General features: G+C 29.2%; 1 protein-coding gene across 1 annotated transcript; it reads left to right on the forward strand.

The window, feature by feature from the left end:
- Positions 1-12344: 12344 nt before the first annotated feature.
- Positions 12345-17384, forward strand: LOC115708124 (wax ester synthase/diacylglycerol acyltransferase 11). The gene is made up of 7 exons (XM_030636324.2): positions 12345-12780; positions 12862-13485; positions 14937-15003; positions 15174-15286; positions 15369-15578; positions 15684-15821; positions 17052-17384. The coding sequence occupies exons 1-7, from the start codon at positions 12475-12477 to the stop codon at positions 17196-17198; spliced, it is 1605 nt and encodes a 534-aa protein (XP_030492184.2). The 5' UTR covers positions 12345-12474; the 3' UTR covers positions 17199-17384.
- The last annotated feature ends 243 nt before the right edge of the window (positions 17385-17627 follow it).

Consider the following 17627-nt stretch of genomic DNA (forward strand, 5'->3'; position numbering starts at 1 on the left):
ATTCATTTGCTTCTATTTTAGAAGCCTAATGTATGCCTAAGAGTCTGAATAAGACTTTGCATTACATTTGTTTCAGGATCGTTAAGTAGTATCAGAATAACTAAAGTTAAGATCACTTTATTTTTCATACAAAGTGATGAGGTATCTTTAAGATACTAAAAATTATATTCATACATATTTTAAGATGAATTGACCATCTGGAAATATAGTTAACCAATTAGATTCTAACATACTTCACTGGTTGTATTGATTCACGTAAATTAATATTTTATTACGTCCTTAAGATTACCAGTAAGTTATATTGTAGAGAATCTTGATTGTTATTTCCACTATAGAAGTCAGATTCATTTATTGTTTTGAGGATACATCTCGTATGATGTATTATAGAGTTTCATAGTAGGCCTAGAGTTCAGAATTACAGTTTCATTAGGCCATTAAGAAAATTGTGCGATAAATTCAGCTACAATATTTATGGCTAATAACTCTAAGAGTACTGGTCGAAGCTAGCATATCGACATTAAGTATTTAGCCATAAAAAGGCGTGATAAGTGGTCATTAATCACGCAAACTGAATTGGGTGATCGCATAGATCCTTGACTAAAGGCATGCCGCAACACAAATTCAAGGATCATAAAGTAAATATGAGATTCAGTTAACCCATATGCAGTTTTTTTATTTGTACAACCAAAAATTATTTAATGAAACTCTAATTTCGATATTTTCTCATATTTATGTGCACCTTAATTTCATCTGAGAAAATTATCATAAGAGGACCTGAATAAACATAAGGGTTAGGGTTTATTCACTTAAGTACATTGCCACATAAAGTACATTGTTATATAATAAATATATCGTAATACATGGAAGATAATACTCGACTTATAATGAGGACATGTCGCTATGATTCGTATGTTTATTATATAATGAGGAACGTTTGGGTTTGAATTTTAGTTTAAATGCTGACCATGTGGGAGAATATTAGAATATTTCTAATTAAGGAAATAAAATAATATTATTGATTCTGATAAATGAATATTTTATATTCATTGAATCTGGACAGAATCAATTACGTAATATTCTATATATGGTCAGATTTCTATATTCATTACCTGATTTGATTTCCTGAATTAATTGTCAAAATATTTTGACAATTAATGTGGCACAGATACTGATGGAGTATCTCACCTATAAATATAGGGTCTCGGTCCCCGAGCTCCTCACTCATTCTGTTCATAACAACAAATTCCATCTAAAGAGAGTTGAGAGAGCGAGGAAGCCCGATTACCCATGGTAGTCAATTTCCTTTGCAGATCAAAGCTTATGTGGGTTTGAAGCTCAAGATTCAATGGCTGGAGGTATTTCGATCCTTATTCATAGTGTATATATGTTTGATTAATTCCGCACTTTATACTTAAACATATACATTTCAGTTTATATATATAAATGTCTAACAGTGTCACCTCTAAGTAATGACTTTCATCTTCGAAGGTGGTCAACGACCATATCATCACGCCCTTAGGAGACCCTCAACGTCAGTGACTATTTCAAATATTCAAATCCCATTAAAGACTCAAAGACAGTTATCAACCCACAAAAATAACGAGATATTATCATAAAAGCTAGACTTCAACTACCTCCAAAAATTAAAGAGAACGGTTGAGATAGCTCTGCGTTCGTCTCAAGAGAGAAGCACCGACCCTTTTCCTTATATAAAGGGTCTTCCATGACCTGGGAAGGGGATCCACAATTTTGAGCACTTAGAAAAAAAAATACTTTTTCATTCTTTACAATCAAGAGTCTGTTCTTGACTTTTGCAACCTTGATCAATAAAATACAAGGGGAGTAGGGCGAACCTCTTTAAATTTCGGTGTCTTCCTTTACAATTGTTGTAATTTCCAGTGTCATTAATTATACATTTATTGTAACGATTTTGGTCTAAATCTGATTTATTACGACTCTAGTCGGTTAGCTTAAAATTGAGTCAATATCTTTATACTGTGTTTTAATTATATTGTTGTTTGTGTTGCACTTTTTACAATAGTTTGTTATTAGACTGTTAGTTAGTTTTTAAGGTTTTTTTAACTACTAAATTTTAATTTTGAAATTGTTTGAAAAATCTAACATTCAAATTATTTTCACTACTACAAAAGTCAGAATTCGCGAGGGGACCGTCGCTAAAAAATTAAGTAACTGTTTAAAACTTTCAGGACAAAATAGTATTTTCGATAGTTTATAACAGTAATTACAGGAATAGACGATGATTTTAATTGGAATTCATAAAATTTATTGGGCACTTATAGGCGACAGTTTAAAACCATCACCTATAGTATAGGCGACGGTTTTAAACTGTCGGGTATAAGAGCCTAATAAAAAATCGTTACCTACTTCTCGCCACATTTCCCACGTGCCCACCTACTTCTTTTCTATTTCCCACATGCCCACCTATTTATTCTCACCTATTTCTTTTCCATTTCCCACACCCTAAAACGAAAATCTTAACTTTCCAAAATCCCACCCACGCATCTGCACCATCGCCCTCCTCTCTCGCCGTCTTCCTCCCTCTCTCGATCTCCCTTTCCTCTCGTCTCTCTCGTCCATCGATCTCCACCCAACCCTCCTCCGTCGGTCTCCTTCTCCTCTCTGTCGCATACGTCGGACTACCACCACCTCCCGTCGATGTCCCTCTCATCTCCGTCTCATACGTCGGACCACCACCACCTCCGGTTCATCTTCCTCTCTCTCTTTCTCTCTCTTCGAGCTCGGAATAAATATATATATTTATTTATATACTTTTTTATTTCTTATATATATTTATTTTATTATTGTATAAATTTAATAGGGGTGTTCGCGGTGCGAGTGGTGCGATTTTTGATCATTTTTTCAAACTAACCTGCACATGCGATTTTTCTAATTTCTCATACTGCGCCCGCACCGCGAAACTAAAAAATCGCAGAAATCACACTGTAAAAAAATAATGCGGTGCAATGCAATTTTTGCAGTTTGGACTATCACCAATAAATAAACCATCACAAATACACAAAAGCTTGAACAACACTTGTCAAATACCATAGGGCTTGAAAATAAATATGAAAAAAAAATGAAGTTTCAATAATACAATAATTAGTGGGCTTTGGGTTGGACACTCACATATTGGACCTAAATAAATATAAAATTTGGTATTTTTATGATGTGCGGTGGGGTGCAGTTTGAACATCATATTAACAATTCAAAACTGCAAACCGCACCGTGCCGCGCAATTTAGGAAAAATTCAAACCGCGATCGCACCGCAAAGAATTTCAAACTGCATTTTTTTGCGGTGCGGTGCGGTGCGGGCAGTTTGAGCAGTTTGATGAACACCCCTAAAATTTCATGTGTTTTAAAGTTAGTTGTTATTGTAATAAATTAATTAGTTGTTATATTTTCATTTAGGTAAAATTATATAACTAATGCAGAAAAAAATTGGGGAAAATACAGATTTTTCTGCCATTAATAGCAGAAAAATCTGTATTTTTTTTTTTTTAACATTCCTGGCGGTTTAAAATCGTCGCCTATAACAGGGTATAAGCGACGATTTTAATAATAATAAAAAATATAGGTAGCATTTATATAATGCATGTGATTTACTAGTGTGTGTATATATATATAAATATTTATTAGCATGGAACCAAAGTTATCATGTTTATATGGCATTTAAGATGCACAAATAATATGATTTATACATTTTTAAATATTTGTCTAAAAAATAAGGTAAGGTAATGTCTCATCTTTTTATATTATAACATGACATTGTTGGAATTAAATGTTGTTTTCAGAATAAATTATTAACAAACTTTATTGTAATTAATAATTTTGTGAAAGATGACGAGAAAAATTAATGGGGGAAAAAATTTATGTATTCTTGTTTTTAGGGAAAAATTTTATGTATTCTTAACATGTATACTTTGGAATAATTAATGTTGACATTGCCTAATAATTGATCCTATCATTAATGAATGGTCCTTATTTTAGGCAAATGTTAAAATAATAATAATACAGTTGATCGTTGAGTGTTTATTGTTAAATATTAATCCTAATAATAAAGTTGGATCACGTGAAATATACATCAGCATTACCAATTGTGAATCGTTTGAGTGACACAAAAGTATAAACCATCAAAATAATTAGATAGTGAAAATTTAAATAGTCAAAGAAAAACATTATGTACAAAAATACAAAAACTGAAGTAGGCATATTTATTATTTGGATGAGAAATGCTAACGGACACGACTGATATTTAGTACTTTTTAAGATGCACACGGAATTGAGAATTGATAGAAAATACTCTCTTGTTCCATTTTCATTAAAATTTTAGGTGGCGTTTGGTTGAAAGGAACAAAAACATAGAAATGAGAATGAGCATGAGAATAAGAATAAGAATTGAATAGAATAAAATTTAAAAAATATGAAAAAAAAATTATTAAATTTATCTAATCATGCATTGGAATAGTCTTTTCTTCTATTTTAAAATAGAATTGTCATTCTACCAAAATAGTAGAAAGACCATTTCATTAGAATAACATTCCAACACTTTATTATGGAACCAAACAAATGAATAGAATGAAGATTGTTTCTTTTCCTTTCCATTCCATTTCATTACCTCCAGGCTCCAACCAAACACCACCTAATAGTTCTCACTCCCGTTATTTCTCATTAAGAATAGGGCGGGGAATCCCCTAATAGAAGCAAGAACAAAACGGAAAATCCTTCAATAAAAAAATAAAATTTATAATAAAAACTCAAATATATAAAATTATTAACGGCATAAAAATTAAAATATTATACATTAATTATTATTCAATAAGCTAATTATTATCTAACACACAACTTAAAATTCATAAAAAGAATACTAATATACTAAAAAAATAGAAACATCGATGTCCTCGTCGAGGCGTAGAGAGTATGATCTCAGTTTGTCCCGTTTAATATTCGGGAAAAAAAATAATCCACATCTCCGTCCTATTTTCTATTTAGACATAGACTGGAATCCCCACTCCATTAAAAGTAGGTCCCTGCAGGGCCCATCCGTATAGAGGAAATATACATTCTTACTACTTTCTAAAATATTATATTATTATAATTAGGACAAAACATCATTTTTAGATAATATTAGACACCACTTATATTTAATTAAAATATTCAATATAAATCTTTAATGTATTAAATATTTCTACTAGCAATATTTTCCTTAAAATTATTGTTGGGTAGCTCAGTAGCTGTATACACTGAAATGTTGGTTTAATTCAAAGTTATCGTATAAAAGAGTTAGTTGTGTGTTGTCCGACTAATAAATGTGCCAATATATTATTGAAAAGAAAATAAAAATATACAACTAGTGCACATGCAACACATACCCAATTAATTACTTTAACATACCATCCAACAGGTTAAAAAAAAAATCTTAATTTTGTTATGACAGCCGACCACGTTTCTTAATGAAAAATATAATTTATATGGGAATAAAAATAAAATTATGTGAAGATAAAATGAAAAATATAAAATTTTTGAGGATATAATAAAAATATAAAATATTAAATTTATAAGAATCAAAATAAAAAATATATGTTTGGATATAAATGAAAAAATATAAATTTTATGGAGTAAAAATAAAATATTTAAGTGGTTATAAACATAGTTTAGTAATTTCACATTTTTTTTTACAAAGAGATCCTTCGAATACCCCTTCTAAGTAAAAAAAAAATAAATAAAATATTTTAAATTTATATATAAAAAATTAAGGAGAATTATTCTATATTCTATTTTATTTTTTTTAAAAAAAATTTACAATTTAGGTTGCTCAAATAATTTATATGTAAGTTGTTATAAGAATTTTGGTTAAGATTTATGTTGCTATAAGAATTTCTGTGTAGAATTCTGTAAAAATAAATAAAAAAAAACTATTTTAAAGTATAAAAATAAAAGCACTTCAAAATTAATTTATAAAAAAATTGAGGTGGGACTAATGACCCCACAAGTCCCATTTGCCTTCGCCTTGATGACAATGATCATTGTAAATATAGTAAATTCATTATAAATTTTTAAAAACTTTAAGATAATTTATAGTGTATGATCCTAAGCTTAGAAGTTGAATTTTGGTGGAAAAAGAAAAAAAAATGTAGAAAAAAAGTGAAATAATAATAATAATAATAATAATAATAATAATAATAATAATAATAATAATAATAATAATAATAATAATAATAATAAGTATGAACAATTGTATAAAAAAACACTCAATTCAACAAAATTTGTCATATCAATTAAGAATTGTTGATATATTCTTATTTATTTATTTATTTTGAGAAAATAGCTTCAATAAACACCACCAAAAAGCAAGGAGTTCAAAAGAGAATAGAGCTAAGATATATCTTTAATAGATGGCCTCAACCATAATAATGCTTATGATACAAGAAAGAAGGATGTCCAAGCCATTAGATTGTATTAGTTGTTGTTGAAAAAGCAAATAATTTAGCCAAAGTATCAACAACAACATTCTTTAGTTCTGAGGCAAAATTTGAAACTCACAAATTAAAAAAATTGCAAGAAGCTTTAATATTCGAGATGACTAAACTCAAAGATGAATCTAACTTCGAAGAGATATTAATCTTCTCAATCAAGCTTATGAGTTGCATTGAATAACAACATGGTGTAAGGCAAGAACTTTTACCATTTTCTGGTTGAAAAGTTCCCTCCAACTTCCATATAGTTGAGGTTGTAACCACGCCTTAAAAATCTCGAGTCATATACCCAAGCCACAAGAGCCATGAAAAAGATCGAGGGAGCATTGGTATTGACTTTGATCATTCCCTTGGAAGGTCGAAGCCAACGTGGCTTTGTAGAAGGAGGTGGAGGCACGACTTGCCTGGAGCCCGACAGAGAGGGGTTATTCTCGACCTAGAAAGACACTAGAAACTTAGAGGCCCACAGCCTAACAAGCTCCCACTACTACAACAATGTGCTTTAGGTTTAGAGGCCCTTATTTTTGTTGGAAATTAAAATAAGGGACAACACAAGGTTGGTAATCTACCGAGGGGTTGTAAACCCCTTATGGCGTCGATTTTTTGGAAATAACCAACGCCATAGAGTGTACCCCTATGTCGCCGGTTATTGCCAAATAACCGACGCCTAAAGGGTTTATAATCCTCCCCAGCCCTTCATCTTCCTCATTCGATCAGCCAACTCAGAAACCTCCAAACTAGAGAAACCCTAAACACTCTCTGCCAACCACCTCGTTAATCACCCCCCATTTCACTATTTTTTTTTTACCATTTTAACTCATTTTTTTTTTTAAAATCTTCTATATTTATACCCAAAACTATATACCCGAAAAGATCACTTGGGTACAAACTCCATGATTGCAAACCTCCTTACTAAGGGTTTTTCACCCAAGCTCTTTCATGAGCACACTAGTCGTATGAGTATTTTAGAGTATGAGGAAATCTAGATTTAGTGGGAGTTTATCTTTCTTATCCTTTGTATTTTTTATTTGTTTCATGAAATTGTGTATTCAAATAACTTTCTGATTAAAAATTATGTTATTCAATTTATTTTACTTTGTACATTAAGTTAAAGTTTTGATTTCTATAAAGTAAAGCAGGCCCAGTAAAAAACTGACCCGAATAGATCACTACGCCTGTAATTTTTATACCACATTATCATTATTGATCTATGTAATTTGGTTATATTGATCTATGTGACCATTGATAGGTTTAGTTGTGATTGATACAATGAAAACTATTTTAATCCTATATTGATATAGTTAATGGACAATACTGCACATGCCTACAGTTATGATGACAAAATTATGAGCTCAATAAGGTTAACACATTTATATTGATACATATGTGGCCCAGTGAGAGATTGTTAGGAATTTATTTATTTGGGACCATAATTGTACATATAAATGTGTGTAGGGTCATCATATAAATGAATCAAATTTATGTGGTCTATTTTAGAATAAAATTTATGATTTAAGGGCATGATTGTCATGTGGATACCATAAAGATAATTTTTAATTTGATGAGGGGCTAAATTAAAAATAGTAAACGAAGATTAGTTACTATTTTATTAGTTATTAATAACAGGTAATGGTCCCCAATTCGCATTGTATCGTATTTTTCACTCTTGTATGCCCATCACCAAGAGACTAAAGTTTCAGAGAAAGTTTTGATCCAAAATTAGAAGATTATACTATTCTAAAGTCGATTCTATAGACTATGGTATGCTTCCGCTATTATTTAATTCTCGTAAATTAATTAAGACTAAATTCGGAATAAAATTTTTCAAACTTTTATTGATATTAGTTTTTTATTCACTGCAGTAAAGCAACACTCATGTTCAACTATTAAGGACACTCTTAACATTTATAATAAGGCTACTGGTCAATTTAACTTTGCTAAATCTTCAAACTTATTTTCTACAAACACTTCTTTTGAATTTTTTGCTCTTTTCCTAAAAATTTGGGGTTAGATAGTAAATTTTTAATTAGCAAGTATTTAGGTCTCCCTCAATCTCTTGAAAGGTCTAAAAAATCTTCTTTCAATCTCTTACCTAATAAAGGTAGCTCTATTCTTTTTTTTATGGAATAGAAAAGCTTTTTCAAAGGCGTGGAAAGAAATTTTATTAAAGGTTGCGATTAAAGTTATTTCTCCTTATGATATGGCATATTTTAAGGTTCTTGTTGCTACTTGTCATGCCATAAAAACTTCAATGACTAGGTTTTTGTGGGGGTAAATAAGGCTAGCTCATAAAATTCATTGGAGCAAGTGTGCTGATTTATGTAATTTTATGTTTTATGGAAGTTTAGGTTTCAGATCACTCGTTCAATTCAACTAGAATATGCTTGCTAAGAAAGCATGGTGAATTCTTAAAAAACCCTAATTCAGTTCTTGATCAACTTCTTAAGGCTAAATATTTTAACAAATTACTTTTCTTGAAGGTAGTAAGGATCACGTTCCATCTTATACCTAGATTAGCCTTACTTTTGGGTAGAGAATTACTCAAGAAACGTTTAATATGAAAATTTGCCAAGGGTGCTTCCATTAAAACATTTAAGGACTACACGATCCCATTTGATAGGTATGTTTCTTACAAAATTTAACAAAGTCCCATAGTCTGATTATGGTTCTTTTTTTTTTTTTTTTATTTATTATTATTTTGTTAGAATATGAAAGTGTATGCATGGTTGAAGAAGTAGGAATAGATGAGTGTATGGTATAAGGTGCATGAGATTTCATCTTAAAACTAATAGGCGATGAGAGGAGTAGCCCATACATTTTATGTATGATATTTAGTTTCTACATATTATCAATATGGGACTCTCTAACATCCTCCCTCAAGATGGTGACTACTTTTTTGCTCACCAATCTTACATGACTCAGCTCTTTTTGGCTCACTATCCCCGAATCTCAAGCGACTCTTTTTGGCTCATATTTTTGAATTAGTTTTTGGATTTGGATCGATTACTTATTAGAGTTTTAGTTTTGACTCTGATACCTTGTTAGAATATGAAAGTGTATGGCTGAAGAAGTAGGAATAGATGAGTGTATGGTATAAGCCTTACTTTTGGGTAGAGAATTACTCAAGAAAGGTTTAATATGAAAATTTGGCAAGGGTGCTTCCATCAAAACTCTCAAGGACTACATGATCCCATTTGATAGGTATGTTTCTTACAAATTTAACAAAGTCCCATAGTCTTGTATGGTTGAAGAAGTAGGAATAGGTGAGTGCATGGTATAAGGTGCATGAGATTTTATCTTAAAACCAATTAGTTTAAGCATATTATTTGGATAAGACTGCTTATATCTCTCCAACAAATTTAGATCAACACTTCATTAGGAGGTGGTGGTCCACACTTCATTTGGAAAGCCTATAATTATGCACTTTTTGTTGCTTCAAACCTCTATGCTAGGTATTGGAGAACATTGTCCCACATGGATTAAATGTAAAAGTATTGAGCCATATATAAGAACATGGACTACTCCACTCATAACCAATTGGTTTTGAGATGGAACCCCATGATTCTCAACACTAGGCAAGTTAGTCTAAATCCAGTCTGCACCAGATGTAGAGTTTTAAAACAAACAATGACTCATGCTTTCTTAGATTGATTTCGGGCAAAGAAAGTTTGGAAAAATTTACCTTTTAGTCTCTTTCATAAATATTACAAGCACAATGATATTAGAGAGTTTATTCTAAAAGGTTTTGAAACTATAACAAAACTAACTTTGGTTTTTCTTGGGTATTATATGGGTAATATGGAATTTGAGGAATGCTTCATTGTTTCTAAAGTTTTCTAATTCAGTTGAAGAAGCTGTTGGCTGGGTTATTTCTTATGTGTAGGAATATCAAGAGGCAGGAGTGAAGAGGTATGGAAATGGAATACAAGAAAGAGGAAAAGTTTCTCCAAAGGAAAATGCGTGGAAGCCACCTGTAGAAGTGAAATACAAGTTGAATGTGGATGCTGCAATAGATCTCAAGGCACCCAAAGTTGGATTGGGAAGTGTAATTTATGATTCAAGATGCAATATAATGGCTGGTTGTGCAATTCCCTTACCGGCAATACTGGATTCATTACGTTGCTGAGTTTACATTAGAGATATATATAAAGAGGATTTGGAATGATAATATTCCAAATTTGTAAAGTGTAACTAGAACTATCCTATTTTATCAATGAAAGTTGACCCCTTCAAAAGAAAAAAAATATGATATAGAGAAATTTCTTGTGTGGGAATTTTGGAGTGAGTGAAAAAATGTTTTCGACTCATATAATTAGTGAGTAATGATATATTTAATAATAAAGTTTTTCTTTTATATCAAAAATAACATTCCTATATGTACAAAATACATATTTGATATAGTACACCAAACATATAAAACTGCCTGCTAAAATAACATATAATGATGCAAATATATTCAATGAAAAAACTTAAACATAGGGTTTGAATTAAATATTTTTTATATAAATATATTTTAAATCAAACATATAAATTAAAATTTTTTTTTTTGAGATATTTGTGGTGAAACTCTCTTAATATTTAGGCGAATTAGTAATTTTTTCCCCGAACTTTGACATGTACTAAATCGTGTCCCCTGAACTTTTTTGGCCGTTAAAAATTCCCCATGAACTATTGAGATTGTTAAATTTAAGGACTTTTGTCTAGTTTTATTAGTAAAAAAATTCTAACATGGATGAAAGTTCAAAAGGCATGATTTTATATATATATATATATATCAAAGTTTGAGGGGCATGATTTAGTAGATATCAAAGTCTGGGGAGCATGGTTTAGTACATAAACAATCACTGAAACAGTAAAATTGAATGAAATTAGACAAAAGTCCTTAAATTTAACAATCTCAATAGTTCGGGAAGAATTTCTAACGGTCAAAAAAGTTTAGGGGGCACGATTTAGACATGTCAAAATTCGGGAGGAAAAATTACTAATTAGCCTAATATTTATAATTGTTACACATATGATCTTAATAAAAAAAAAATGGTGGTAAATGTACCTTAACACGTGACGACATATTTCTTTAGTTTATTTAATACATGGTCCAATAATATGTAACTACATGTTATCTGAGCTACTTAATGACCAAAAAAGAGTACGACTACAATAAAGTCGTAATATAAGATACTTTTGCCGCTACTTTTTTTATTAGGGTAATATGTGTAATAATTATAAATGCTAAGAGAGTTTTACCGCAAATATTTTATTTTTTTATTCTAAAATTGCTATTTATAATTATTATTTTTAATAACCATCAATAAGTATTAGCAGTATATATATATATATATATATATATATATAGTTAGTTAGGTAAATTTATAGTGCACCTTCTCAAATATACATCTTCTATCTTTTTTATATTCATGAGAAGTTGTACTTATTTAAGATTTTTTGTAAATTTTTAGAATAATTCAAATAGGTACAGTGCTAATGTTTTGTTTGCATACATGTTTGTTTTTTTTTTTATATATGTTTAGTAAGTAATTACTTAAATTTTATTTTTATCACTGTAAATTATTCTAAATTTTCTAAAATTATAAATAATCTTAAATAAATAAAACATAAAAATTGGACTAAAAATCATTTCTTAATATTAAAACAAATAGAGGATAGAGGATGTACTAGAAGTCAATCCTTTTAATTAAGGTGAAGTAATAAAATGTGTATAAGTTAAAAGTATTGTACTTTCTTGAAAGTTTTTTATTTTTGTTAGGCACACAGCAAGTTTTTGAGATGGGCCCTGTTCGGGCTAGGTAATTAATAGTAAGTCTACCTCTATATATAGAAAGGAAATAGATAAAAGGTAGTAGTACTCTTCTTCCTAACAAAATAAACATATATATATATATACATACCATATCTAGATTCAATATATTCATATCATACATATGCTCTGAGTCTGAGTATAGTACTATTTGATCATAAATCATGGATATTCAGTCATATTGTGATGAAGGTCTGAGATTGAGGCCTCTTAAAACAAAATTTAATATGGATCATCATGAAGATGATCAAATCATGAAGATGAAGGGAGAAGGAGGTGATGATCATGATCATGATCAAGATCAAGATCAAGATCAGCCATTGAGTCCAGCAGGTCAACTGTTCCATGAACCAAACTTTAATGTTCATATTTTAGCAATGATGGGCTGCAAAACCAAGATTGACATTGGTGTTGTTAAAGCCAATTTGCCCCACACTTTGCTCAAACACCCTCGCTTCTGTAGTTTGCCTGTAAGTCTTTTTCATAAATAATTATATTTATTTATTTTTCCTTTATATATATAATTAATATTAATGTAATGTATATAACAGGTTAAGGATGAGAAACTTAAGGGTGGTGAAATGAAATGGGTGAGAACAGAAGTTGATTTGGAGAAGCACGTGATAAGTCCTGAAGAAGTTGATTTATCATCAATTAGCCCAGATAAGTATGTGGAAGATTACATTCATAACCTCACAAAAAGCAGTGTTGACAAATCAAGGCCTCTATGGGATCTCCACATTCTGAATGTGAAGACCACAGAGGCAGAGGCTGTAGGAATTTTCAGAGTTCATCACTCAATTGGAGATGGTATATCTCTCATGTCTCTCTTACTAGCTTGTACACGCCAAATCTCAGATCCCGAGGCTTTGCCAACTCTTCCCACAGCTAAAAATAATAATAATAATAATGCAGTTCATCATCACTATAAGAGCTTTGGGTTTTTCACTGCAAAGTACTTAATGAGCTTAGTACTTAGGGTTTGGTGGGTGTTGAATTTGTTTTGGAATACGTTTTGGGATGTTTTGAAGTTTATGGGGACAGCTTTGTTGTTGATTAAAGATAGCAAGACTCCTATAAAAGGTCCACCTGGGAGTCAGAATAATCCTCGTCGAATTGTCTACAAAATTGTTAGTTTGGATGATATGAAATTGATCAAGAATGCAATGAACACGGTACGTACATACTTTAATTAATTAATTAATATATCTAAATATATATATTATTGTTTATTATATATATATCTCATCCATCAATTAATTAGTTTTATATTATTGTTTCTAATTTGTGAGACATTCTCTGAAACAAAACTAAAAAAATAATGTTTTTTTTCCCTTGAGAATAATGCCCGGTCCTGAAAAATATCTTATTAATTAATTATTTCATGCATTAATTAATATATAATATAATAATAATAAATAGCATTTTTATATATAAAAGAAAGATCCTATATCAATATCACTATATTGAAATAATAAAAAAATAATACTATATACAAATAAATGAATGAATAGTTATAAATATGTTGATCTGCAACCTATATATATCTTGTATCCTTTTAACTATATATATAAAGTATGTTATGAAATCCCTTGTTTGGTAGGAGAGATCGAGATATAAGAAGACCTTCTAATCTATAAATTTCAATTCCTCCATTTTAATTTATATAAATATATTTATTTGAACTGTATTCTTTAAAGATAAAACAAATTGGAAAGTATATGTATTGTATTATAATTTTCACAAACTTTTTTATTCTTCTAATTTCACTTTTAATGTTAAACATTAATTGCTTCTACTCATGATCTCCATCCTTGGTATGCTCTCTTCACTTATCCTACCAATTTTCTTTCATATCAATCACATGTTAGACCACCTTCAAGAGAATTGTACTATTTTGGTGTATTTATATTTTCCACTAAGTTGGTGCAGAATTATTTATTGCATTTTAGTGCTACAATTCTAATAATTTACACAAAATATCACATTAAATAAATATATTTTGTTTAAAAATATTTTACATTTTATACTATTTATATTTATAACCAATAAATACTAATTAATTATAATATAATTATGTATATTGTTAACAAATAATTTATGGTTAATTTTTAAAGAAAATTAAAAAATATTTAAAATGAAAAAAAGTTACACGTCATTTAATTTGGTGTAAATTTAAAATCTAACATTATTAATAGTGTGAAATTTAGTGCACATTATAATTTAGTCTATGTTTAGAGTAAAATAATATGAAATTCCACACTAATTTAGTGGTATGATGCAGTACCCTTTAATAAAGAAGCTATTTAGCAACGAGCCATATATAAGATAAGGAGTCCTTAAAATTAAGTTGGACAGTAAAATTCATTAAAACTAAAATTTTAGGAATTTTTGTTTATATAAAACGTATTTTTTTTTTAAGAAAAAGTCTATCTAAATATAATTTATAGTTATATTTTAATTAATGGTATAAAATAATAACATTATTTTTTATTTAAAGTGCATGCATGTTAGCTAATGTACAGCACTAATGTTAGAAATAGTATAGTACAATATATAATTCAATTTATTTATTGCGACTACTCACCGATTTATTACTCTTTAATTTACCTTGGGCTCTTTGCAGACCATAAATGATGTTGCCTTGGGAGCCACCCAAGCTGGTTTATCAAAATATCTCAATAGAAGATATGGTGAGAAAATTTCATCTCAATTAATTATCTAGTAGATCCACCTCACTTAATTTTAGTAATACATATATATGCATGTATTTATTTTACTTTTAATATAATAATAAATATCAGTACGTAATTCATTCACAAAAATGAAACCAACATATTTGATTATTTTTCTCATGAGTTAGGTATATTGAATAAGAATGATGTGGGGGAAACCGAGAAGAAAAACAATCTTCCAAAGAAAATTCGGTTAAGATCAATTTTATTCATCAACATTAGACCATCCCCAGGAATTCAGGTTAGCATATATTTTATTATAGATATATAATTTATTCTATATATGTAATTTGTTATAATTTTGTAAATATATATGTATGCAGGCATTAGCAGATATGATGGAGAAAAACACAAAAGCAAAATGGGGAAATTCATTTGCATATGTTCTCCTTCCCTTCACTATAGGTTTAAGGGATGACCCATTAGACTATGTTCGAGAAGCCAAATCAACCATTGATCGAAAGAAGCATTCTCTTGAAGCTTATTTTACTTTCTCTATCATTGGATTAGTTTTCAAGTTTTTTGGCATCATGGTACGTATCAATATCTAACTTTATAATTAATCAAATTAATTAATATAATTAACACACACTTTCTAATTCTAATTTATTTATTTAAATATAAATATATAATAACAGTCAGCTAGTGCCCTTTTCGAAAGACTATTCAGTAGCACAACCATGGCCTTTTCGAACGTAGTCGGACCACTTGAGGAAATTGGTTTCTATGGTCATCCAATGGCTTACCTGGCTGCAAATTCTTACGGCCAAGCAAATGTAAGCATTAATATTATTAATTACACTTACAAAAAGACAGTACTATTATTGAGTCAAACATATAAAAGCTAAGTGATATTATATTTGGCTTTTTAATAAAGGTGTTACATATATAAGAAAGAAAGTAATTATTATTTATTTATATGTAATTTAAAAACTAAATCGAAAAAAATTGGGGACCATTGCCAACCCGAGCTAGTCCTCTACCTATACTTATTATTAGCTATGTTGAAGTATAGTGATCGACATCTTCTATAAATGTTATTCATGGATTAAAATATAAAATATCAAAGAGTGTAATATTTGAAAGGTAATTTATAAGTAAAAAAATACATACTCTAAATTTACAATAATAATCCTCTATAAAATAATATTTTTTTAGGTAAATATTATTTTAAACTATATGTATTTTGTAAAATTTACTGTTTAGATCTTTTGTTTTAATAAATGAGAAATTAGATTATGTATTTCTTAAATAATAGGGTAAATACCATTTTGGACCTTGTGTTTTACAAAAGTTACCAATTAAACCCTTTATTTTGTTAAATGACAAAATTGACCATGTATTTTTCAAAATAGTAAAAATATGACCCTAAATTTAATTTTTGATAATTTTTTTTTAATATAATCAACTTGAAAACAATTCCTGACACGAATAGATTCAGAAAATATAAACAGTTTTGTCATAAGACTTTTAATTAGATCGGATTATTATTAAATTTTATTTTGACAAAAAATCAATTCAGGGTCCTATTTGTACAATTTTGGAAAATACATAGTCTATTTTGTCATTTAATAAAATTGAGGGTCCAATTAGTAACTTTTGCAAAACACAGAGTCCAAAATATTATTTACTCTAAATATTACTAAATAGTGTCATGAACTGATTTTCTGTCAAAAAAAAAAAAAACCTTAATAATTACCTGATATATAGAGGTTATATGATAAAATTATTTACGTTTACTACATCTATTTGTGTTATGAATTGTTTTTAAGTTGATTATATTAAGAAAAATGTCGAAAATTAAGTTCATAATCTTATTAATACTATATTGAAAAATATAAAAATTCTATTAAAATTCGATGAGTAACTTATGTAAAATACAACAAATTTTTGCAAACATTTTAGGACAGTGTATTGAATATACTGGACACTATAGTGCAGTACTATATATACCTGAGGAGTTAATTTATAGTATATAAATATTGATTTGTGTAATTGCATTGCAGGAGTTGGTTGTGTGCATTCAAAGTTACGTGAACAAGATGAGTGTAAGTGTAGCAGTGGATGAAAACACCATTCCTGATCCACATCAGCTATGCGATGACATTGCTCAATCACTTACACTTATTAAGGATATTGTCAAACAAAATTAAACCCACTTATCTAATTAATTATATTTATATATAAACTCTTCTTATAAATTTATTATTCTAGTCCTTCAAATCCTTGTTATAATTAAATATTAACCATCTGAATGAAGACTCTTATTAATTTTCATGATTATTATTATTTCTTATTAAACTTAATAAATAAAGAAGAAGATTCGTCTTGCATCTTAATTTCAACTATATATTAGATTGCAAGTATTACCTTAAAAGTGTGAATAATTTGAACTCATATATAATTTATTTACCTTTCACACGTATATTACACCATCCATTAGAATGAGACCTTTTGAGAAGGTACCCAAAAATAAATTCGTTAAGGTTAATTTCGGCTCAGTAGACAATATTATACCAATAGAGGAATAGATGGTGGCGACGGTCCTTGCAAGTGGTGAAGCTTGCTGCTAGAGCCGTCGG

This window comes from Cannabis sativa, chromosome 1 (assembly GCF_029168945.1).
Source record: "Cannabis sativa cultivar Pink pepper isolate KNU-18-1 chromosome 1, ASM2916894v1, whole genome shotgun sequence".
In the NCBI taxonomy this organism is placed as follows: Eukaryota; Viridiplantae; Streptophyta; class Magnoliopsida; order Rosales; family Cannabaceae; genus Cannabis; species Cannabis sativa.

Bases quoted from the DNA above. Each gene is read 5' to 3' on its own strand.
- LOC115708124 (XM_030636324.2), top strand. From the start codon at position 12,475: ATGGATATTCAGTCATATTGTGATGAAGGTCTGAGATTGAGGCCTCTT. The intron at 12,781-12,861 runs GTAAGTCTTTTT...TGTATATAACAG, and splicing joins CTCGCTTCTGTAGTTTGCCT to GTTAAGGATGAGAAACTTAA. The intron at 15,287-15,368 runs GTTAGCATATAT...ATATGTATGCAG, and splicing joins GACCATCCCCAGGAATTCAG to GCATTAGCAGATATGATGGA.